The sequence below is a fragment of the Oryza glaberrima genome, chromosome 4 (assembly GCF_000147395.1).
Source record: "Oryza glaberrima chromosome 4, OglaRS2, whole genome shotgun sequence".
Taxonomy (NCBI): domain Eukaryota; kingdom Viridiplantae; phylum Streptophyta; class Magnoliopsida; order Poales; family Poaceae; genus Oryza; species Oryza glaberrima.
In genome coordinates, this window is record NC_068329.1 from 29,947,234 (window position 1) to 29,972,438 (window position 25,205).

General features: G+C 41.6%; 5 protein-coding genes across 7 annotated transcripts; 2 read left to right on the forward strand and 3 right to left on the reverse strand.

The window, feature by feature from the left end:
- Positions 1-707: 707 nt before the first annotated feature.
- Positions 708-6,600, forward strand: LOC127770321 (protein IQ-DOMAIN 32). The gene is made up of 6 exons (XM_052295986.1): positions 708-1,003; positions 2,472-3,185; positions 3,272-3,442; positions 3,879-3,935; positions 4,020-5,634; positions 6,286-6,600. The coding sequence occupies exons 1-6, from the start codon at positions 899-901 to the stop codon at positions 6,303-6,305; spliced, it is 2,682 nt and encodes an 893-aa protein (XP_052151946.1). The 5' UTR covers positions 708-898; the 3' UTR covers positions 6,306-6,600.
- Positions 6,601-9,344: 2,744 nt separating this feature from the next.
- On the reverse strand, positions 9,345-14,734 carry LOC127770220 (zinc finger CCCH domain-containing protein 30). Of its 2 annotated transcripts, none has more exons than XM_052295885.1 (4): positions 14,295-14,734; positions 10,843-11,052; positions 10,633-10,757; positions 9,345-10,547 (listed from the first exon to the last, which is right to left on the reverse strand). In XM_052295885.1, the coding sequence occupies exons 1-4, from the start codon at positions 14,352-14,354 to the stop codon at positions 9,533-9,535; spliced, it is 1,410 nt and encodes a 469-aa protein (XP_052151845.1). In that variant the 5' UTR covers positions 14,355-14,734; the 3' UTR covers positions 9,345-9,532. The 2 variants fall into 2 exon arrangements, with proteins under 2 accessions (XP_052151845.1, XP_052151846.1); XM_052295886.1 differs by having other exon boundaries at positions 10,843-11,047; positions 14,295-14,733.
- A 909-nt stretch (positions 14,735-15,643) lies between these two features.
- LOC127770962 (PHD finger-like domain-containing protein 5A) lies at positions 15,644-15,976 on the reverse strand. Its single transcript, XM_052296721.1, has one exon. The coding sequence runs from the start codon at positions 15,974-15,976 to the stop codon at positions 15,644-15,646; it is 333 nt and encodes a 110-aa protein (XP_052152681.1).
- A 1,610-nt stretch (positions 15,977-17,586) lies between these two features.
- On the forward strand, positions 17,587-20,634 carry LOC127770221 (U11/U12 small nuclear ribonucleoprotein 25 kDa protein). 2 transcript variants are annotated; one of them, XM_052295888.1, is made up of 4 exons: positions 17,587-17,912; positions 18,045-18,129; positions 19,640-19,739; positions 20,063-20,634. In XM_052295888.1, exons 1-4 carry the CDS (start codon positions 17,651-17,653, stop codon positions 20,156-20,158), a joined length of 543 nt encoding a protein of 180 aa, XP_052151848.1. In that variant the 5' UTR covers positions 17,587-17,650; the 3' UTR covers positions 20,159-20,634. The 2 variants fall into 2 exon arrangements, with proteins under 2 accessions (XP_052151848.1, XP_052151847.1); XM_052295887.1 differs by having other exon boundaries at positions 18,024-18,129; positions 20,063-20,620.
- Positions 20,635-21,157: 523 nt separating this feature from the next.
- On the reverse strand, positions 21,158-23,093 carry LOC127771984 (WUSCHEL-related homeobox 1). The gene is made up of 3 exons (XM_052297949.1): positions 22,140-23,093; positions 21,917-22,038; positions 21,158-21,836 (listed from the first exon to the last, which is right to left on the reverse strand). The coding sequence occupies exons 1-3, from the start codon at positions 22,522-22,524 to the stop codon at positions 21,474-21,476; spliced, it is 870 nt and encodes a 289-aa protein (XP_052153909.1). The 5' UTR covers positions 22,525-23,093; the 3' UTR covers positions 21,158-21,473.
- Between the last annotated feature and the right edge of the window lie 2,112 nt (positions 23,094-25,205).

The following is a 25,205-nucleotide window of genomic DNA, read 5'->3' on the forward strand; positions in this document are numbered from 1 at the left end:
ATCCTTCTCGATGGGAAAAAAAGAACATGTAAAACCTGAGTGGCCTATTTAGTCAGAGTACTTTTCTTCCCAACTTATCTTCTTTCTTTTCCACGCGCATGCTTTACAAACTATTAAACGGTACGTGTTTTATAAAAAAAATTTTATAGGAAAGTTACTTAAAAAATCATATTAATCTATTTTTAAGTTTTTTATAGCTAATACTTACTTAATCATGAGTTAATATATCACTCCGTTTTGTATGCACGGGGAAGATGTTTCTGACCCCTTCGAAAGCTAGAACACGGCCTTAAAGATCCAATATGGTTGGGCTATAGAACATCTAAGCACTCATATGATAATCCATTAACTGACTTAATATACTAGAGGCTTATAAATCCTATACCCACGTATATCATGTGTCTAGTACTCTTGCGTATGTACAATCACGAAAACTATGTCCCGCCGTCTTGCGCGTATACCGTCTTCCGTGTGTATCTTCTCCCGGATGAAATGCAAAGGTAAAAGAAACAAATATAAAATCACTCGCAAAACTTTTTTAAAACCTCAATTACGTATTAATTAATTAACCTTAATTAATAAAAGGAAAAGAAATAAACAAAGCATATAAAGCTGCATTGGAGAAGGGGAAAAAAAAAAGGGAGGAGAAAGGAACAGCGGCAAGGTAGAGATAGCGGAGGGCCCGAATCCTCCGGAATATAAAAACTGCAAGCAAACAAGCAGAGCCGCAGCTAAACGCAAAGCAAAACCAACGCAAAGCCAGAGAAGAAACAAGTCAGAGGAACGCAGCTCCCTATCCTGTTCCGCTCCAGACGCACGCACGCACGCGCTGCCCTGCGCTGCACTGATTGAGGCCGACGCGGCGGCGGCGGCAGCGGCGGCGGCGAAAGCGACCCCGATGACGAAGCCCAAGAACGGCTGCCTCAAGATCCTCGCCTGCGCCGGCGGCGGATCCGACCCGTCCGCCGGCTCCGACGGCGACGCGGATGACCATGTCGACGAGGTACTCGCGCGCCGCACCTCCGCTTGAATGCGCCGCCGCGCCGGCCTTGCTCGCCGAAGCCGTTTTTTTTTTTGTTCTTTTGGGGGGGTTCTCTCGAGCTGGTGCGTTTGTTTTCAGCAGATCTCAGTAGGATGCGTGGGGTCGAGGTGCGGGCGCATGTTGTTTTAGTTAGATCTGGGGTTGATTCGTGGCGGCGAGCAAGACGCAGCCAGCAAAATGAGAGCTTTTTTTTTTTTGGCTGGTGATCCCGTGCTGTTCCCGCACGTCCTATGAGTTCATTCAAAGGCTCAATTTTGATTTCAATTTCCTTCCTTTTTTTTACCCCTTCTCTTCTGTTGCTGCATGGCTCTAGCTGCAGCAGCTGGAATATTATGGCTGCTACTCTTGCCGCCCTGAGTCCATGCAAGATGTCAGGAAGGGATCTGGTGTTTATCTGCTGCTCAAAGTGCTGCTCACTGTGTATGGTGTCTCTCGTCTTGTTGCATGATTGGCATCTATCATTCTCTTCCTCGGAGCTGAGTGTTGCTAGCCTTGTCCCCCATGATTTCACACTTTGATTGTAATGTTGCGCTGTTGATTACTGTTTTTCCCTACCAAGAATCTCAGTGTGGGGAGGAGTTCACTGGACTCTGGAGCAGTTCATTTTTCACTAATTGGCTGGACGCTCATCGTATAAAATCTCTATGTTGAATCGAGAAAAATCCTCTAATCGTAGGAGACAGCCGCACCATAGTGTTGGTGAAATGGGATCTGGAATTTTCACGGGACAGCCTAGAGGATCTGTACCAACTATAGTGAGTGACTGAGAGTAGTTAGCTCTTTTTGATGTTCAGGGAAAAGAGAGAGTAGTTAGCTCTCTTTCATTGATATAATTGCAAAAGGACAAATTTTTTCTTGCTGGATCAGTGGTGATAGCTGACAGCAAACCAAATGTATTTTTGCTAGGATTCTATGCCTCCACCTGCAATTATTAGAAGTTGGCAAATTAAAAATACTCCTGATTAAGTAGTGCATAATTTCACCAAGGTATTACCTGAATCATGTTAGCTTACCTCCTTTTATAGTTTATTTACTGAACTGGTATTTTTGGAAATAAATTGATTATTGATGGATATATCACGCCAGTAAGGCATTAACAAACTTTGGGTATTTTTTTGCGAGGAAAACTTTGGGGAGATTTATTAGGAACTGGTACATTAATTTCAAAACTAATAGAGTTTATCTGCCACTTCCTTTCTTTTTGTGTTGTTTCCCTTCCTGGTCAACGACATTTTGCTTCATTAAATGAGAAGTATGTTGGTTGCCTACATTTCAGATACACGAAACTAGCCCTCATTACCTGCATTTTGCTTGTAACATCTCTTCTAGTTCGTCTCGGGTGAAAAAGCTACCAGAGAATATCTGTCTTCTCTTCCTTATATCAAGTAGATGAATCATGCTAATGGCTGTTAAATGTTGGCTTTTACAGAACAAGGCCATATCAGATAAAAGTAGGTGGAGCTTTCGTAGGAGGTCTACAAGGCATCGTGTTTTGAAGAATTCTGATATATCTGAACCTGAAACTCTTAGTTCGAGCAAAGCAAAAGCTGAAATTGCTCCAAGCAACATCTATTCTTCAACTTACTCCTATGCCTCAGAAAAACCTCTACAGCAAGAGAAACCAGATGAGAAAATTCTGCAGCAAGAGAAATCAGATGAGAAAATTCTGCAGCAAGACGAACCAGCTGAGAAAATTCTGCAGCAAGAGAAACAGGAAGAGAAAATTTTGCAGCAAGATAAACCAGATGAGGGGCCTTTGAATGAAGAGACGCCTGATGAAAAACTGATAGAGAAGCCAATTGATCAGCCAGGTGATGAATCAATTGAAAAGCCAGCTGATGAACCAATTGAAAAGTCAGCTGACCAGATAACTGAAAGGTCAATTGAGCAGCCAGCTGAAAGAGTAACTGAAGTGCCAATCCAAGAACCAGCTGAAAGGGTAACTGAAACTCCAATAGTAAAGCCAAATGATAATGATGTTGAGGAACACACTGATAAGACAGATGAAAGTATTTTTGTTTCATCAACTGAGGTGAAGCAGGAGGAAACCGTCTCTCTCTTTGATGGAAGCAGTGAAGACCATCAGGAAGATTGTGCGGAGACTGCTGCTGCTGTCATTCAGTCTGGCATCAGAGTGCACACTGTATGTTGCAGTATTTCCCACTATTTATATTTATTAATTATTTTTCTGTTAGTGTTATTACATTATTGTCATTTACATGACTATAGGAAGAGCAAGAACTACCAAATGATAAGGACCTTGTGAAACTGCAAGCTGTGATACGTGGGCATCTTGTTAGGAGGCAGGCTGCAGAATCATTACAATGCTTGCTTGCTATTGTTAAAATGCAAGGACTTGTCCGGGTTCATCAAGCACAGCAATATGGAGGAAAGTTTCAGGTATTCAAGGCACTCTCATTTAGACACGTATGGTATCATTGTATCTAGACAGTATAAACTCTTTTGCTGCCAGTCAGTTAAGCTTGGTTTAATATTATTCAATATAAGTTTAAGATGCTATGTGAAGTCTATGATCTTCTTATCCTTCCTTCGCCAAGTTCCTTCTTCTAGTAACCTGAAAGCTGTCAACCTCTTGTTGGCAATTGATCTTAAGCTTTAGTATGTGCGGAGGCAATCCACTTTAGTTGCTACATTGATTGGATATCTCGCATCTCGATGTTGAATTCCATGCACGCACAATCATTAATTTTGGATCAAAACCTTATCTGCTGCACTTAACACGTATATAATTCTTGTTTCTGTGTGACAATACTGAATAGTAGCCTTGCTTGAACATTTTGCTTGTTTGTTCATGATTTTACATTTCTTTTTGCAGGACTCTTTGATCTGTTCTTCAAGTGAGAAATTACTCAATAATGGATTTGCTCTGAAGGTTAGATGAAAGAACCCTTATTAACTAAGATTATCATACGTTAGTTCTTGGTTGGATTTTCTCATGTTTGTTACCTTCTGTCAGCTCATGGACAGCATGTCGACTTCAAAATCCATTCACATAAAATGTGATCCTTCTGAACCTGATGTTGCATGGAAATGGATGGAGAGATGGACATCCATGATTCCACCAAACACTGGGGGACACTTGCTAGAGGATAGAGAGAATAACGAGTCGGTGGATGAAAAAATAAAAGGAGATGCTCAACATGAGGAAAATACCCTTCCTTTGGATTCTGACATCTCTTTCCCGAAGTTGGTGCCTGATGATGCGGAAGAGACACTAAGGCCATCTGATTCTCATCCCCTGGAGGTTTCTGCATGCATTCCAGATAGAACTTCTGGAATGGAAATTGAAGATGTTCCTGAACCAGATTTGATTGAAAAGTTCAAGGAAGATGTTGAAAAATTGACTGAACCGGAGACTGAGAATGTTGCGGAACAACCTTTGGAGGTCTCAGTTGAACAATCTACTGAAACTGATACATCAAGGGAACCCATTCCTCTTCCTGAAAAACCTGAATCTTCCTTTGATGATACTATGGATGCATATAAAACTGAGCAGACTTCGGAGATGGAAGGTAAAAAGTTTATGGCTAGAAAGTCATGCAATCCTGCATTTGCTGCTGCACAGTTAAAATTTGAAGAGCTGACTTCCAATTCGACGGTCAGTAGGTCCAACAGTCTGGATGGGGCAAACAAACCAAAGGTACATAGTCCTCGTTCACAAGACAATGTCTCACCCAAGCAAAGTAATGACACAAGCATACCAGAGAGCTCAGTGGGGCATGATCCTAAAATCGTAGTTGCTGCTTCAGAATGTGGAACTGAGATATCAATCTCCTCTACACTTGACTCACCGGATAGATCAGAAGCTGATGGTGGCGAGATTGTACTGGAGATTGGATCCCTGGAAGATAGGAACCGTGTTGGTGATAATGCTGAAAAGGATAGCAGTGTTTTGCATTCTGAAGTGAACACTTCTGGAGGAGCTATCGAGCCAGAAAAGGAAGTACAAACTGATGACACTGCTATCGCTGCCAATGCAATTGATCCTGTGCCTGTTGAACAACCACATCTGGGACAGGAAAAGCCTGATTTACATGATGAACTGGAAAAATCTGTAGGATCTTATGTGAAGACACCTGAAGGTACTCCCTTGAGCCGAACTACCTTTGCTGAATCTCATGGGACACCATCAAGTGAGGTCTCTGTTAACACCAAAAAAAGCAAGAGCAAAAGGCCCAAGTCTCATGTAAGCAAGAGATCACTAACTAGTCCAAGCAGCGATTCTGTGGGACGGAGCAGCATGGATAATCTGTCAAAGGATTACAGACTTGGGAGGCGAGAGAGCTCAGGCAAGGTTAAATCTGATCATGTTGATCAAGAACCTCGCATAAGCAACAGCACTCCATTGCCAAGTTATATGCAGTTTACAGAATCTGCAAGGGCAAAGGCATCTGCTAGTGTATCACCAAAGTTAAGCCCGGATGTGCAAGACAACAATCCAAGGAAAAGGCACTCTTTGCCCATGACTAACGGTAAGCAAGATTCATCTCCTCGCATGCAACGATCATCATCCCAAGCTCAGCAGAATGTGAAAAGCAATGGTGCTGTTCCTGTTCCTCCCAATTCATCTGGTAAGTGACTAAGTGCGCACAAGTCTATTCCTTTGCTAGTTGCTACTATCATCCTATGATCTTAGTATGATCATTTTGCACTTGAAAGCTTAGTTTACGAAGATGATTTGTAATGATTACCTGTTTTTCTCTGGATCACTGTAGCAACAAATATCTTGTAGCCTCGATATGCAGTTTAGGTCATTAAACTCTACTCTAATTTGTGAGGTCCACTTTTGTGAAGCACCCACTTGCATACACAAGCTATTTCAGGGAACTGCATAACATTAAAATTAAGATGAACATAGAAATGTAGTGTTTGGGCATTACCGGTAATCCGCCTTCCCTGAACATTCCCAGCGACCTGTGATCTCTTCAGTGGTGCTTTTAGTGTCGCCTCAGAACATTTTCGTCCTTTATATGTAATGTTCATTGTTTTCAGTTTATTACTGGCTATATTACTGATAAATGGTAATGCACTAATCCCTGAATATTATCATGTACTTATATTTTTACTCTCTTCAGTGTGGTTTTGTGCTTGCTCAGTATGATCATCTACCAGTGCTGTTGCTATGTTTGTGTTACCATCTATTGAACAGTATAGAATAATACGATAGACTGTATTTCCATCCATGATGCACATATATCTAAACAAGAACTTCTGGTTTGCAGATAGGAGATGGCATATATGATGAGTGCGCCTAGCAAGAGTTTTTAGCGAGGTGCCATAGAAGCATTTGATGAGATGACTCAGATTTGTGCTTGTTTTCCCACCGCACACCACCATCTAATTCGTCAGTTTTTTTATTCTTTGTTGGAATACTCGGTATGGTTGGAACTTGGGAGAAGAACAGCAACAGCTTTCCTATAATGTACATTTGTTGGTTCTTGGTTTGTTGTTATTTGACTGGTAATGAATGAATGAATGAATTGTGTGTGTAATATATCTTGACTTGTAATGCAACAGCGGTCTGTTATATTTGCCAATATTGATGTTCATGTTGGTGTGGAGTGAGAAATGCCTGACCGCTGTATGAGCTTCTGTCGACAAGAAATTGACTTGCTCTATCTTTTGTCTTCTACTCCCGTGTGTCAGTGCGCAGGGAAAGAAAAAAAAACAAACCAATGAACCCGCTAGGCCCAGTCCAAAGAGACGCACAATCATGTCTGGCCAACAAAATCAAATGGAGTTACGAATTGAAGCATTTTTTGCGAGGAAAGTCCATTTAAATTTCTGACATCAACGATCCAAATGTGGCCCACAAAGTAATACAGACAGTCCCAATTCCTAATGCACGAAATGCCAACCCCACCACACGGTGCTCGGCATGCAAAACGCGGGTTCAAATCCATTCCTCCCCATGCGAAACAATGTGACAGATTAGCGCATAATTAATTAAATATTCTTAGCTTAAAAATTAAAAATTAAATTAATATAATTTTTTAAAAACTTTTCTATAAATATATATTTTTTAAATTACACCGTTGAGAAGTTGGGAAAGATTTATAGATCATAGCCTTAGGTCAGGTGGTTGCGCAACTTGCGCTCATTTCCTTCCTTAGCGTGTGGTTTTAGTTCATTCCTATTTCCTTTCTCGGGTTGATCCATTAATACATGTATAAAGCTTCTATACCAAATATTCTTTTATGTACAAAGTTTTTGCATCTAAGTTCTATGCATAAAATTTCTATACCGAAGTTTCTACACATAAAGTTTTTTTATATATAATTTCTATACTAAAAGTTTATATTTTAAAATAAAATTCAACCAAGTCGAATGCTCGTGTGGTTGTAGGCTGAATGCACATGGGCTTTCGAACTTGGATTGGGCCACGACATGTTCACGGGCCTAATGTGCATGGACACATGCGTATTAGCCCCTCTCTCCAAAGCCGTGTTATCCTCCATTGACTATCCAAAATTCTTGTCCTCTACGATGCTAGAGTCTTTATGTTTAGACGGAGTCGGAGCTACTGCATTGGATTCAGCCGTTAGGTCGGGCAACGATAACACTCAACACTCCAGCTCTGATTTCCTAGAGGCTCTACACCTTTTGAGGGAGTCTTAGACGAAAGCCTAGTCTGGGCTCCCAGGATCGGCGACATCGAAGCCTGCGGGCGCCGTTTCCTCCTTGGAGGTGTTGCCTTGTAGACTCTCTCTTCTTTTGGGTGAAAACCCAGCTCAGTTGGGCGGGTGTCGACAGCGGCTTCTGTCGTTGTTCACCTCCTTGGAGGCTTCGCCTTGAAGGTCCTGCTCTTCCCTCGGTGTCTACTGTGGTTTGTAGTTTTGTCACAGGTTTTTCATGTCTTCAGTGTAAGGTTTTGTCGGTTTCCCTTTAGCAAACTGTGCAGCTGTATGTTTTTTGGGACTACTTTTCCTTATAAATAGGGTCAATTCTTTTCTAAATTATCCGGTAGAACTCCTACCGTCAACTGTTTCAAAAAAAAAAAAACTATCCAAAATTCTTGAGTTTTTAGTATGCTCAACATGTTAAGAGTTGGTGGAAAGATTGGTCATGAAAGTTTCAATTTTTCTCATCATCCTTTATTTGGTAGTAGAGATGAGAATCACCGAAAGTTCGAGTGAGAGTTAAATTTTATGATGATGTCCGGCTCAGATTTATCTTTAACGTACTTACGATGAAATTCCCTCATAGTTACATGTCCTACCTAGGTATTGAAAAAGTGAGAGTTTACTCTTAAACTTCACCATCCAAACAACGTAATTAAGAACCCCTACCCTCGAATTAACAATTCCCTCCAACGAAAACACGCTCTTATTAAAGGAGGATCCAATGAAAAATTAAGAAGACAACGATGAGAGAGCTCAAACGATTGACTAGGTGGCGCGCCAATGGTGGTCGATCAGGCAACGTTGTGTCATATCGTCCCAAAATATAACTAAGTATCGGATAAAACATTTCATAATACTATAAATCTACCGTCTGTCAAGATTCGTATAACTAGGAAATATCTCCTCTCCTCCGGTCCAAGTTTCTTATGTTTTGGGACGGAAGGAGTATATGATTTATCCCACGTCAAATCTCTCTAATTTTAGCTAAATTTATAGAAAAATCTATGAACACCTATAACGACAACTAAAATACATTATCAACACACATTTTATATAGATGCTGATATAGTTTTATCATAAATTTACCACAAGTTAGCGAAATATGGAAAAAGAGTATGTATCTATACTATCTACAAAATTATAACCCACTAAGTCTAAAACTCAACATGTAACCATGCTACATCATCACCCACTAACAATAATTACATATTTAACCTCATACAAGCATACAACATCTACAATTTATTTAATTCAACAAATTAACATACAAACATATCCAATCATCACCCCTCACATCATTTGCATAATATTTTAACAAATCTATCTATCATTTTTATAATGTTTAACATATATTTATCAATATGTTTCATATTATTTTATCATTTGTTTGTTTCATGATAAGTACTGATACACCTTATATTTTATTATCTTTTCTTTTTTACTTCTATCTTGGTTGTAAAAAAATATATTAAAAATTAGTTAGTAATTTCCGCAGCAATACACGGAAAATCACCGAATCACCTAAGAATAGACTGGCACGATGAATGCGAAGAAGACTACGCTTCATCCGTGCACTAGTATTTGCAGAGTGCGACGTTTCACTGACAAACCGACTGTCACAACTAGAGACAGAATTAGTGAATTCAGAACAAGATATCGAGCTCGAACTTGATTCAGTAAAAATTTGAGCACCAATCAATCGTGAAATATTTTGCTTTCTTTCAGAACATCTCCTCTCCTCGACGAACATAAAAAAGGAGGCTAATGGAAGAGCTAACGGAGTAATATTTACTGATCCATGATAGATGAACCAAAGAACAGTCAAAAATTAAATGGCGGCTTCAGCTCAATTTCGACCGCCCATTGTGTTGTCTAATTTTATCCTTTTTGATCCCTTTTGCTTCTGATGATCTTTTCTTGTTGGGGCTGACGCATCATGTAGGAATGTGCAACTAGCACCATTTCGACAACCCTTCGGGCTGTTAAAGTATGCACACGGTTTCATCGGCCTCACCTTGCCATCTCTGCTCACCATAGCAGCAGCACCGTTCATGGCATCAATACCGCCATTTTGTGGAGGACCAGGTTGGCGGTACATACCAAACTGCATTCCATGCTGCTCAAATGGTTGTTCCAGTCTCTCCCCTCCATGCTGATGGATGAGGGTTTTATAATAGCCGACACCCCTCCCTGGAACACTTCCAAAGTTCACTGATGGGCTTGAACTTGGCAGGGCACTTCCAAAGTTCATTGCTGGGCTTGAACTTGGTGGATGATTCATAGCAACTGAAGGAATGGTTGAAGGTGGCCGATTCATCATTGGTGGTGGAGGCGGCAGGGTAGGATTCGTGCCATGAAAGGTTCCGACATGATCAGAGAAGGGGGCAGGAGAGCTTGCAGTTATTTGGGGTGGTGGGATTGATACCAATGGGGCAACAACAGAACTACTAGCTGATTGTTCATGTCTGACTGGGCCACATTCTTTCATTAACCTCTGAAGCTGTGAAGGATCACTTAGTATTTTGAAGAGTAGTTCCTGGTCAATCGTGCTCCCGTTTTGGTCAGCCATGCTCCCGTTTTGATTACTCTGTATGGTTTGCATAATTGCAGTGACTGTTGCTGAGACTGCAGCCTGAGGCTCAATGGTGAATCCAGAACTTATAGCACCACCACATGGTGGTTGTTGCTCAGCGGAAACAGGAGTATTTGAAACTCCTGTTATGTTGTAATGGCTTGGTAGATCAAGGGTTGGTCCTTCCAATTGATCAGATGCATCATCATCTTCAAGAGGGATCAAAGGAACCAACAGGGTTTTGGAATCGTCATAATGGGCATCTTTCACATCAAGAGAAAGAAATGGGCTGGATTGGCACACAAAAAAATCATTATAAAAAATGGTATGTGACATCTGAAGAACTTGTAATGAAAAAAAAGGAGCTTGCTTACTTTGGCGGAATGTTCGATGGACGTGGGTAAATTGCCTCAAGCGCTCCATTTATTCTCTCATTTTGAATTTCAATCTCCCTACTTTCTTCTCCAGCAACAATATGCCAATCCTGCTCCAATACTATCTGCAATCAAGAGAGTGTTGGGAATTTCAGTAATCTTTGAACTTGTCTTGCTATTGTCCAACACAACAGTAACTGTGAGCCTTACATGTGGGGGGCATTTCCACCTAATTAGGGGGATTTGAGACATGTCAATTTTGAGGTCATTGCTTGGCGGCAATGACTCAAAGCCTGGAGGCAAGGAATCATCTGAGCTTGGGCCAGCTGCATGCAGTAACCATGAGCCTTTTGCTTGGAGATTATCCTGCGGTCTTAATCCAGCTTGAGAGGGGGAATCCTCTGACAGGAAAAGCCTTACCTGACACAAACACATGATACAAGGTTGTTCAGTATTTATAATTTATTACAATGCTTTAATGACACAAGAAACATTAAACGAGACAAACAAGTCCGAAGAACACGGGCAATAAGATGATTTACTATCATGAAGCATTCTGTGAGCCAAATAACAAATTTGAAGAACTTGGTCATCGTATCATCAAAAGGGCTATAATGCTGGGTGCTAAAAACTTCAGCTCAGATTAAATTTAATCTTCTGCTGACTACCAAAATGTATAGTTCAATGAAGTCTCAAAAAAGAATAATTTTTTTAGGAGGGTTCACAATGTTAAGGCATGATAACAGTTTGTGACAGACATTAACCTCAAACAAAGCAAGGAGCTAGTTTCTATCCAATGTTCTTTTTTCTTTTTTGAAAGAACTCCATCCAATGTTCAATCACTTGCTTAGCACCTACCTGCCTCCAGGATAGTTAAAACCATTCTTTATTATCCAGTAAAATAAAAGGATTGTTTAATACCTTCATGCCACTTTTATATATCTTATATGCCTATCCAAGACAAGATGCCTATCCAAGACAAGATGAAAAGAAACAAGAACTAAACCCTTCCTCTTCAATGCCATTTCAGGGCTACTTCAGCAGTTCAACTATTTATTCTTTTAATTTTCCTAACATACATTCTAACAGCCGGCAGATTGCAGCTTGTATGAATCCACAAAACACAATTGCTGACTAGTTTTAAGATGTTTCTTAACAGAAGACTATGACCATCCTTCAAAATTCTAGAACACCAATAAAAATCTCTTACAATTAATACCATCTTACTATTGATCATTTATTCAAAGTACTACTAAACCATCAGCCAAATTTTATTCCCGCAATCTGTACAATTTAAACACTCAAGGCCAATGTGAAGTGCTAAAATCAACTTTCAGATAATATATACATGATTTGACACGTTGTATATGCAAATCCATATTAACTTCTTAGATTTCACAGTCCATAACATATCAGTTACCAGGCACCAGCAATCAAGATTCGAGGATTAGTCCTATGTAAATCTGCAACTAACATGTCGTCTCACAAACAGGATACTTAAGATATGAATACCAATTTAGCTGTCATTAGCTGGATTGGCAGTAGGAATATTTTGTTCACATTGTTGATCCATTAAAAAAACAACAATGAATACCATTATAGCACGAAGAAAGAAAGGTGCACGTGCAAGGGGAAAAGGAGTGTTGTATTGGTGATATGGATGCACTTTCATACGGTTGTCAGTTATCCGTCCATACGTACAAAAAGGATATGAGTGGAACAAGGAGTCAACTCTGGACTTATCACAACATAGCATAAGGATGAGTGGAACAAGGAGTCAACTCTGGACTCTGGACTTATCACAACATAGCATGGTATTGATATCGCTAAAAAAAATACTAGTGATATAACAATCATGGAAGCAACATGCATGTGAGATTACATATATATAGACGTGGCCTTTGAAGGATGCTTACTGCATATGCTGATTACTTGATTTCGGTGAAATAAATGCTTTAGTATCTCATGAGCTTATTGTGAATTGCTGAATAAATTAGAGATTATTGTGAATTGCTGAATCAATTAGAGATCACTCTTTGTACTTCAAAGCAAAAAAAGGTTGAGATGAATCATATAACTCATAGAATATTTGTTTCATGTCTTACTTTCATCCTTTAAAGTCATGTGTTAACAAGTGATATAAGCTCCACATAGCTTAATATGTTAAAAATGATATATTGGTCATTAAGTTCTATAGGACACTTTGAATTGAATCATCAAAGTTTATTAGAGTCATTAATGGCAGGAAATGGTCAAAATGAGACGAAGCGAGATAGCCTGATTAAATGTTTACATTACTTTTAAGTGTAGTGCTACAGTTCAATTCTTGATCCCAAAATGAAGCACAATCCTGATTAAATGTTTACATTACTATTGAGTGTAGTGCTACAGTTCAATTCTTGAGCCCAAAATGAAGCACAATCCAATATATATACCATAAACAGCCATACTTTTGAATTATTTTTGTTTGTATCCTATTAACACATTAGAACATCCTTTAGATTAGGTTTTAATATATAAAAGTTAACAATTTGAACCTAGACAACAGTCACATGCTTCAAATTAACATTGCTGTGTTTCATCCCAATATATGACAATTCTGAAATATATGTAACGCCTGGTCAATTAAAGGTAAAAAAAAAGTAAAAAAAATCCAGCATTTTTTGCAAGCTAAACAATTCATGGTATTCGAGTTATAGAGGGTAAATAATGAGACATTTCTCAAATACACGTCCTATCATGCATACAGATGTGTCAGAGACATGACCTGCTTTGCATCAGAGGTGTCTATTGAAAATCTTATAAAGCCCCAAACTCATTCGGTGTCTATTGAAAATCTAAGCCCCAAATTCATTCATATTTAGGGCAGTGCTTGCTGCCTGCTAGGGCATAAAATTCAGCATTACATGTGAACATTAACAGAAGTTGGTATAGACCTATGGAATAAAAATTATAAAAAACCTAAGACGAAAATTGTGAACAAATGCCATTTAAAATTATCTGGCTATACAATTTGAATAGAATCTTAAAGCATGCAGTCCTTCCACTCAAGAATATGAAAAAAAAAAAAGATTCTTTGGTACATAATTTTCTAGATGAAGATCAAATGGCTAAATCTTGCTTCACCGATGGGACATATTTTGTCCCCAAAAGAATGATAGACCAATGGGACATATTCCCCAAAAGAATGATAGTTTACATGCACCAGGTATCATGTTGTTATCGTCCTTTTTGTTTCATTATCTGCGTATTAATTGTGGTTCGGTACTGATATTTGCTGGGGATTCCCCCATCTTTTTTTCGCTGCAAATTCAGCATAGAAATTCTGCATCATTGGCAGAATGAAATCCATCTCAGTCGATTCTTCTGCTCATGGATTTGCAAACTGAGAATAGCATGTTCGTTTTTTTTGTAAGCATTCACACATTTACCACTGAAAAAAAATTGAGAGATCGTATTTGATCGTATTTTTCGCGGAGTTTGAACAAAAGGCGACTAAATCAAAAAGCAAATCAAGGGTAGAAAGCGAGCTAGCAGAGCAAAACAATCTCCAACGAGTGCACTGCACGGAGACGATGCAAATCTCCGCAACAAAACTGGGAGATACAGGATAAGCGAATCCGTCTCCTCGCCGTGGCAGTGGCAAGTTTTTATCACAGTACCTTGCAGAGATTGCCTCCGGAGGCCCATGAAACGCGCCTGGATCGCCTCGACCCCATCATTACTCTCCAAACCCAAGCAACCAATCCGAACCGATCCGATCTACAGCGCGGGAAACCCTAGATAGGGTGGGGCGGGCGATCGACGGACGGGCGAACGAGCGGAAAAGCCGGCGGCGGGTTCCCGACCCCGAGATCGGGACGGTTTGGGGTTTCCTCCTGCTTCTCCCCCACTCCCTCCCTCGCCGTCGCTCCGGTGGCGGCGGCGGCGGCGGCGGCGCAGGCGGAGCGGCCGAGGGGAGGGTTGGATTTGGAGCGGAAGAGGGACGGGAGGTGGTGAGGCGGATGGGCTGGCTCTCGCGTCGGCGGCTTTGCCCTTATTTCTTCGCGTCGATTTGCTTTTCTTTTCTCTCTCTTTTTTTTTTTGTAATTTCTGCTCTCTTTCCGCGCTATTTTGGGCTGCTTAGTTTAGCGGTTTATTCAGTTTTTTTTTTAAAAAAAAAAAACTTCTCCGGATCTTCTAGGCAACGCTTTGCGTGTTTACCATGTTACCCTTGTCCGTGACGGAGGCAGGTCATGTGCCTGACGGTTTCGTTCTTGAACTCAATCATGGACTCTGGTGACCGTCTCGTCGTGTTGTTTTAAAATGGATTAGATCAGTGTTTCAGGAGACGTTTCAGATAAGAACTCTGTCATCCATCCAACGAGGATAATGACTGAAGGATATATTTTGAGTTAGGTTGGTATTCCTAGCAACCTGTATCCTGACTTCAACAACATTTATCTTAGAAATTTGGAACACTGGATATTTCAGTTCCAGAATATAATAGCCCTTTCCATTAAAGAAATAAGGTCCTAAACAGCAAATATGCAGAGTATCTTCAAGATGCATCACCTCTCTTTATGTTACATGAAGAATAAAACTCAAAAAAGGCCAAGAATAAAACGTGAAAAGCAGATTCTACACAAGTACTCATAGAAAATAAGAGCCAAGACACGCTAACGCTCGGCTACTGATCAGGTAGCCATGTAACCTCAGCGGCATTTCAGCTCCTAGATAAGTATTATTGCTTCCCAGTTGATAACCATATCAGGTCGTTCGAACAGCTAAAGCATTCACTTATTCACTACAATCAGTGGCTTACATAATTATAAGACTTAAAAGTATCTCGGTTCACATCTCATGTCAACAATCATGGTCATTAACATCAGGTACGTACTGCACATGCAGCCTTAAGAATCTAGACCATATTCCATAGAATACAAAGATGTCCGCCTTAAGTCCTTAACAACCATATCAGTGCGACTGAAAACACAGTGAGGAAATGGACCAGACAAATCCAACTTCCTGATCATCTCTTCTTAAAACCATACTTCTTTCGTTCATAGAAGAGATCGGTCTTGGCGCTTCCAAGATTGACAATCTTGGGACATCCATCTCGGTCCTTTTCCTGCTGAGTGCACTCCTTGCAGTAGTAGGCATCTGAGATGCCGACCCCTCCACAGATGACACACCTCCCCTGGAAGGAACCATAGTTGCACTCATCACAGACTCGGACAAGCGTACATGGGCGCACATACGAGTCACAGATGACACACTTGCCATCACATTTCTCGCACAAACGACCAATAGCAATGCCAGGCTGCTTCCTGCACATGATGAGATCAGGATGATGCTTTGCCATGGCTGTCGAATGCTAACCTGTGGAACCATAGCAGAATGCAAATATATATCAGAAACAAGCAATGCTGGTCCATCACTAACAGAAAAAACAAGCAGAAAAAAAAAATCCATTTGTATACTATTCAGCTGTTGGTCGAACAACCCTATGATCTTTGGGCATAGTATGTGTAAGAGAAGCAATGCTGATTACAGACTTTCCAGTGAAGAACTTAACAGGCACATCAACAGAACAATTTCTAAAACAATAAATACTCATGGTTGAACAAATGGGTTACTAACTGAAAGAAACTGCTAGATATAGGACCACTCCGTTTTGTTAGACCTTAAAATATAGTTAACCATATTGTCACCAGGTCATTCCATCGACTCTAGTGCTGCAATATGCAACCACCAAGTTTGGCATGCGAATTTACTGATAAGCTGCACCAAAGCCAAAGACAGAAATGTACATGCAGCCAATGATCTCAAAAGAGTGTCATGGCAATGCAAGGAGGAAGGGGGTGGTCAGGACTCGGGATCAGAGACAGGTGGAGGTAGCAGCAAGGAAGGCCTAAGGTCACCTAGGGAACACAATGCAGTGAGGAGGAAGAGGTGGCTGCGGACTGGGAGCAACCTGGACATGAGGAGGGGATGACTTAAACAACGGGGTAGCAGCTAAAGGTGGCCTGAACATGAGTTGGTTTGAATCAACAGTACACTGCCCAGTAGCAAAAGAAAACCACCTTGCAATCACACTAACAAGAGTATACAGAGCAAAACAGAGATGCATGCTACAGGATCACTAGTAGTTCATCATCAAATTAACAAGCTAACCAAGGAGCAGTGCTGGCCCCCTGATCTCAAACCTTCAGCTTAGCAAATTCTAATCTCCACCTTAATTCTATTGTGCATCAGTAAGCAGGATTCTTAACCCAAGCTCTCTAAAACCCTGCCTAATCCAACATCCATCCGAATTCGCCCAAAGTACAACACAAACCTCCATGTGAAGGAATAGCAACAGAATCTCATGGATCAAAGATCACGGATAGCCAGAGATTGGCAGCCCAACCAGCAAGCAAGAACGCTCTGCTCGGTGTCCCTCCCCGCAAGGCCGCAACCACTTCGCAAGCTGCTCTACTCGGCGCGTCCCTCCCCGGGGATGGCAACGGGGCTGGATCAGCCCCGTAGCCGACAACCGACAGAAAATCCACCATCGAAGCCCAGCATTATTCACTAATTCAGCAATCCAAGCAGCAGATTGAGATTAGGGAACCCAAAAAAAGAGGCGTTGAGAGCTTGCTTGCTATACCGAAGAGTATGAGACGCGGCGGCGATCTGCGCGAAGGAACCGACGACGAGGTGGCGGCGTTCTGGTCGCGGATCCGACGAGGACGAGGCGGCGTGGTCGAAGCCGGCGGTCGGTGGCCTTCAACTCCTCGCCGCCCCTCCGATGGCGAGGCCCGATTCCGGCGGCGGCGGAGACGAAGGGTTTGGGGGATTTGGAGCGGAAGAGAGACAGATCAAACGAGAGGATCTCCGTCCAGATTGCTCAAGAATCCAATCCAACGGCTGGAACGCGCAGCCGCAGGAATAACGCTACGGCCCAATTAATTACAATGGGCCACACGCTCGTGGCCCAACTAGCACTGGCCGGCGAGAGTTCGTCCTCCACGGCGGCGGCGGCGGCGGAAAAGCAATGGACCCCGGGAAATCGTTCTCTGCGGCGGAGGAGGAGGCGACGGATTCGGTCTCTACGAAGCCGGAGGAGGTCGCGGCTTACCAGAGCAGCGAGGCCAAGCAGGCGAAGCTACAGTCCATGCTCGCCGCCCTCCTCGACGACCCCATACTCGCCGACGTGCCCAGGAAGCCCTCCCTCGCCGACGTCGACACGCTGATCAACCTCGAGCTCGGCAGCGCCATGCGGCTAACCGTCGTCAAGCTGGATGGCACCTCCTTCGGTACTGGTCCCTTCGAATGCCACATTTCACTGCCTGTTTGGTTAATTTGCATCTACTAGTAGATTGCATAAATTGTATGACGTTTTAATGTCTTCTTTGTGTGTGTGAAAGATGTTGCAATGTTGAACACAGCCACTGTCAAGGATTTAAAGATGGCTATCAGGAAGAAGACGGATGAGATTGAACAGGAAAAGATGGGCCATCGTCATATCTCATGGTAAAGCCCACATCTCTTTAAACAATGTGATGATTGCAAATTGTTTCTCCTTTCTACGGTGGATGATATCCTGCGATGAATACCATTTACTTTCACTCATGGTAACCTTATTTGTCCTGATCACTAAATGATCTTTGAAACATTTGCAATGTAATTTCGCTGTCTAGCATCTCCTACAAGGGAGACTAGAGCAACGTATTGATCAATCCAGAGGTATTGTGCATAAGGATGTCATGGGGTATATATGCTGAAAGAGTGAGAGTCACAGGATATATGAGATTGATTTGAGTTGCAGCCTTGTAGGGTTGCAGCTTAGCTCAAACCCCATATGAACCCAAGCTGAAATTTGTTTTGATTTTGAGTTGGATCTTACAGCAAGTTGGTGAGCTCAACTTTTGTAGGCCTGAATCTGTATGCATAATGAGTGAAGCCCATTTAGTTGAGGTTATAGACAGGTCCTCCATATCTTATTACTTGTCAGTTGAAACTAAGTAAATTATAATCATGATCGTGCTGATCCTTCTAGGTTTCTATTTTTCTTTATGGCTTTTTTTCAAGAACTATCAGATCCCTTCACAGGTATAATCATATTTCCTTAATTTTAGGAAGCTTCAGTCCTGTTGTCCTACCCTGTCAAGGATCACACTTCTCTGCTGATTATGCTTGTGCATTTCTTTTACCTAGCAAGTAGTGATCACTGGAAAGAGATCCCAACACTAGTACCACTAAATTTGCATATATGGTGCCTGACATGCTGGGGGTAAGTTCAATCCCTGGAATCAAGTATGGCTGTTTGTTAAGCTAAACTATAAATTATGGAAGGAGTAACTCTTGTTACTTCTGTACAACCAGAGCATTTGCATTACCTGATGACTAGTGACAACAAAATAATGCGTTTTATTTTAGAGGAAGCAACGAAATAACATGTTGTGTTGAAATTGTAGCCATAGAACTAGTTTGAGATTCTGTCTCCCTGATGCTAACACAGCCTTAGCCAGAAACTTAGCTTCAGGTTTGAGCCACAGCCCACAGAATAGCTGATATAAGAGTTATACGTTATCCTGAAGGTGTCATCTTGGTGTTCCTTGTACCTAAAATTACATCTGTGCTCAGTTTTGAGGAAATCAGGAGTTCTTGACCTTCCTACAGAAGTACAGATTATACACCTGAAATTTCTTCGTTAATAACATTGGACTCTGAATTATTTTAAAATCCTGATTTGTATGCAGTTCGATAGCTTGTTGATGCACGAAGTTATTGGAAGTTGTGAAATTGAGTTGCATGTATATGTGAGCTAGATGTTCATCGATCTCTTTGTTTCATAATTCATCTGAATCCGTTCCGCAAACTCCATGTTTCCATCTGTTCCCTACACATAGTAACTGAAATGCACGGACATGTTGTTTGTCGATATCTCCCACCGTTAAGGATATTGTGAACATCTGAAATCTGATTTATGCATTTTTATTGTTATGTATGCCCTCTGTAATATTAGTTCTCTTTGTTCCAGGAAGCATATTTGGGATAACTACTGTCTGACACATCAAAATGAGAAGTTGATAGATGACAATTCCGTGCTTTCGTCTAATGGCATTTGTAATAACTCCAAGGTAGTTCTTTTATTGAAGAATACCAGAGTATATCCGCTTTAATTAACCATAATGTTCGTCAATTTTCTGTTAAATGTTTTTAATCACATATGCTTGTTGGGAGTTATATCCTTTATTTTCTGTTTCTCTTTTCTTTTTGCATTCTAGTACAAAATTTGAGCGCCTGTCTTATTTGATGATATGGCACAGTTTAACCTACATGGCACACATCTGTTTGAGGATATTACTTACTAGTAATACTTATTATATTACTTACAAAGTGTGCACAGTTGAGGATACTGCACACATCTGTTTGACTTCATCTCTATGTTCTGTCAATCTAGGTTTATTTCTCGCCGCACGTTATGTCCAGGGTATATCGAAAGCACTCAAGAAGAAGAAAACACCGCTTTTTCCATGGTCTTAATAGGAAAATGTGATCCCATCTTGTTTATTTGAGCTGGTGTTGGGGAGCAGCATGGTCACATCAGAGACAAAGAGGTGGCCAACCTTCAGTTCTATTGACATGAGGGAAGCATGTAGCATGAAACCATTGTTCTGAAATTCTTCGATAATCTCAGCTGGAAAAGAGCTGTAATATCTTTTTTTTTTTAGAACCAAGAGCAGATCGTGCAAGCATTTCATATGTTCTTATATTGTAGCTACTTTCAGTCATGTAAGTTTTCAGTAGTTAGGACTTAGGCGTGGTAATACATCTTTCACTTGTACTATCTTTTGAGGGGGTAATATTATGGAACCAATTCCTCAGCTATGTTTGATCTTAAAAATGATGCTCTCAGTTCTTCAAGTAATTAGGTTGTGAATGCTTCTTAGGCTTTGTAAGTAATTAATCTATGAGTGAACTCCTACTATACTTTTTGTTTGTTTGTTTCAGAAAGCTCTGAAATGTTCAGGATCATTTTCATTTTTTATAATCGCAGCTCATAGGGTCATAGTATATAGTACAATATCTCTATCGAACAAAATATATATATATATATATATAAGTTTTCTCTTAATATCTCTATCGAAGAAAAACTTGCATTTCTTCACTGTGCTAACAGTTATTGCGACGATATGCTTTGTCTGATCATCAGATATGAAAAGGCGTAAAGCGAGAATGTGTGTACGTGAGCAGGCGAGAGCATTTCCAACACTGCAGAAGTAAATGTGATGATCACACTGGAAAGGCTGACCATTTCCTAACACTAGCCAACAATTCAAGTTCAACCAAAGTGGTCCCAGGCTTGCTACTATACATGGAATTCTGAAACAAGAAACTGGCAGTACAAAAAGCGAAAATTATACTCCTGCTGAAAAAAGGAATGAGAAAAATCTCAACAGGTGATGAGCATGAGCAACCAGGCAGTAGTAAACAGCAGACAGACACAGAGATATAGATAACTTTTTTCCTTCAGCTGGAAGCCATCAAAGGGAGAGACAAGTTTGACACAACTGTGCCCAAACACATCACAAACAGCCAGCCACTAGTGTAGTTAGTAGTAGCAACTTAGCATGCAGTGCACTACCAGTTGAGGACCACTGCATTCTACAGGCAGCATGCATGTTATAATGCTGCATACTCCCTAGCTATGTAAATATAGTATCTTTCAGACATGCTTCTATATATGCTTCCTTCTAGCTAAGCTCTCTAGTAGCTAGGACATGGACACCATTGCTCTCTCAATCAGAAACACTCACACTGTTCTTCTCATCAAGCAGTTGGCATCATGGCATGAAGGCAAAACAGCTCTATCACATGGACCCTGCAGGGTAAGGTGAGCATGAGCAGTAGTAGGAGCTGAGAGTGAGCTCCAGGGATGTGCCTGCTGCCGGCCCATCCTGGCTGTGCAGCTGGCTGCTGCTGCTGCTGTAAAAGTTGTGCTGCTGCAAATGCTGCTGGACCGTAATGGTGTTGGTGGTAGCAGCAGCAGAACCCCAGCGCTGGAAGTTGGACGGGAAACCGCCGTGGCCGGCGTGACGATGCGCGCCGTCGCCGCCGCCGCCGCCGACTGGGAAGAGTGGAAGCGTCTCGGGCTCGCGAGTCGTCGTCGTCATCGCCCACGGCGTCGGGGCCGCCGCGGCGGCGCCGCCGCCGCCGCTCACGCCCATGTAGTCCTGCAGCATTGCACATTAGCTTGCTCTTGCATGGTGAATTCACACACACCTGGAGGAGGTAGTAGTACGTGTGATCATACCTGCAGGAAGGTTTTCTCGGCTGCCATGGCGGTGCAGTCCCAGTTGACGACGTTGGCCTGATCCGTCTGCAAGGCGCCGCCATTGCCGACGTAGAAGCCCGGGAAAGAGGGAGCCGTCGCGCCTGCACACGCAGAAGCATCGATCGGCGGCTCGGCGCCGGCTCGCGCATTACAGCTTAGCAGGGAAGCAGCGATCGGAATTAGCCATGACGCAGCAACGTACCAGCTGCTGTAGGCGAGAGGGAGAGGACGGCGAGGTGGCTGGCGTCGGCGTCGGCGGCGGCGGCGGTGGTGGTGGTGACGTCGAGCGTGGTGAGGCGCTTCTTCTGGCGCTCGCGGGCCTTGTGGTTCTGGAACCAGTAGAAGACGTTCTTGCCCTCGATGCGGCCGTACTGGCGCAGCATGGCGGCGATCCGCTGGATCTGCTCCGAGTTGGGCGACCTGATGCCGCAGCTGTAGTACAGCTCCCGCAGGATCTTGATCTGCTCCGTCGTCGGCGTCCACCTCGTCCCGCTCGGCCGGCACACCGGCACACCACCCCTCCCCGCCACCTCCTCTCCTCCCCCTCCACCCACCTGCTGCCGCTGCTGCTGCTGCATGTGATCCATGGAAACGGATGCCAAGTGAAACCAAGAAGAAGAAGTAGAAGATCAAGATGAGGATCAAGATCAAGATGAAGAGGAAGAAAGGGCTTGTGGCCTTGGACTGGGTGGAGGAGGGACATGAGGGTTTATAAGGAGGAGAGAAGGATGGAATGAAGGTAGCTAGGGAAGGGGAGCTATGGAAGGTAGGGGGGGTGATATAGGTTGGGGCGCTCTGAGGGAGAATCATGGATATCTTTTGGAGATGGACAAGTGAGGTTGACACACGAGGTAGGAGAAGGAAGAGAGGCATGTGGGGACTACGCAAGGGGGCGTACTACCATGCAGGCGCCTCCTTATGGCAATCGCTTCTTCCTCCTCTCCTCTCCTCTCCGATCCTTAGCTAAGCTGCAAGCCTTCTCTCTCATCATACACACAGAGAGAGAGAGCATGCATGTTGATGCTTTCATTGAGCTGTATTTGGAGGCAACCATGGTGGTGGCATGGTTTGTGGTTGTGATGTGAGAGTTGGTACCATGTTGCTTCTTCAAACTTGCCTGTGTTTTCAGTTCTCTGTGAATAATGTTACGTTATGAGAGGTGTGTGTCGATCAGATTGACAGGGAAAATAATCCAGTTCGTCCGGTGCTTTATAGCTGTGTTTAGATCCAAGGGTAAAATTTTTTACGTCACATCGAAAATCGGGTATACGAATACACATTTAAAGTATTAAACATAGTCTAATAACAAAAAAAATTACGGAATCCATCAGTAAACCGTGAGATGAATTTATTAAGCCTAATTAATCCGTCATTAAGCTTAAAAGATTCGTCTCGTAAATTAGTCGCAATATGTACAATTAGTTATTTTTTAGCATGTATTTAATACTTCATGCAGGTGTTTAAACGTTTGATATAATATGATGAAAAATTTTGGGGTAGCATCTAAACATAGCCTCAGTACTGCGTTTGAATGGTGAAATCTGACGTTATTTTGATCCGTGATTCGACAATGTTTTGATCTTGAGAGATACTATTAGCTAGTAGGTATATAGCCTTTTCAACCTTGCATTTTGATTAGAGAAATTATAAAGAAGAAATGTAAGCTACTGGTAGCCTGGTACGCAGGGGAAAGAAAGATAGAGGTTTAGCTGACTTCTATACTCCATGTACCAAATACACATATTCTTTTTTGAACTCTCACATTACTACAGAAAGTCTTTGCAAACAGCTAAAATGTATTTTTCATATATGGATGTAGCAACCGTCTATCCCCAAATATCCGTAAACAGTTGAAACAATTTTTAGGCGCGCGCGACATCACAACCGCACGCAAAAACAGGTCTTTACGAGACACCCTCTAAAACTTTTAAAATACGGGTTTTATTTTAACTACTTATAAGAATAAAAGGGTGTTTGTAAAGACATAAGATGGACTTACATAGTGTTACTCCCTCTATCCTATAATATAAGAGATTTTGGATGAATGTGTCACGTACATCTAGATTTTTTTTGTATTATGACTATTATAAGACGGATGGAGTATATTAGAAGGAAACCAAATACACATATGAATGCACATATACTCCTAGTTCATTTGGATTATTTTATTCGAATTTCGTGTAAACTCTAGCTTCATTCAGTTCGATTTTTCTCCCTCGGGAACGCGAGGATATTCTGTCATGATTGGTTCATGGACACAATAGACTGCTGGTAGGCGCGCGGTAGCATGCATTCTGAACAAAACTTTTTTCAGTACCAATGCATCCTACGCAGTCTACTGTAGCATACGATCCAGCTAGCACAAGGTTTTCTGTGCAATCGCCTTGCATGCAGTGGTGCATATATCCTCTGTTTTATGTTTCTTAAATTTGACGAACGTACGGTTTTGATGAACTTCAGTGTGGTCGATGTATATGAAGGCTGTGTTTAGTTCAGCGCAAAGTTTGAATTTTAGTTAAAATTAGAGACGATGTGACTGAAAAGTTGTGTGTATGACAGATTGATATGATGGAAAAAGACTGAAGTTTGGATCTAAACACAGCAGAACTGGAGATGTTTTACAATGATCTTTATGATTAGTAGTATAATTAATTTTAATTGATCGTATTATGGATTGTAGTATCTATTTATACTATTACCACTTAATTGCTGTAAAATATTTTATCTTTTATTTGTAAAACTCATAAATCAACAATTAAGATTTTTTACTAGTACTGATAATACTAGTATTAGGATATTTTCAATATAGATTATCCTAAAGGTACTCGGAATGTGGTACTATATATAGGTGCTCCTCATCAAAAGGCTAAATTATGTTTGCTGGTATAACCAAACTCCTAGCTATAACAAGAGAATTGCAATTTAGTACGTGCAGACGAATTGCCAGCACACACTTTAGCACTTTCTAGTTTCAAGTTAGGCCGTGTTAGTTCGTGTGCCAAAATTTTTTTTAAAGTATACGGACACATATTTGAAATATTAAACGTAGACTAATAACAAAGCAAATTACATACTCCGCCTGTAAACTGCAAGACGAATTTATTAAGCCTAATTAATCCGTCATTAGCAATGTTTACTGTAGCATCACATTGTCAAATCATGGCGTAATTATGCTCAAAAGATTCATCTCGCAATTTACATGTAAACTGTGTAATTGATTTTTTTTGTCCATATTTAATGCTCCATGCATGTGTCCAAACATTTGATG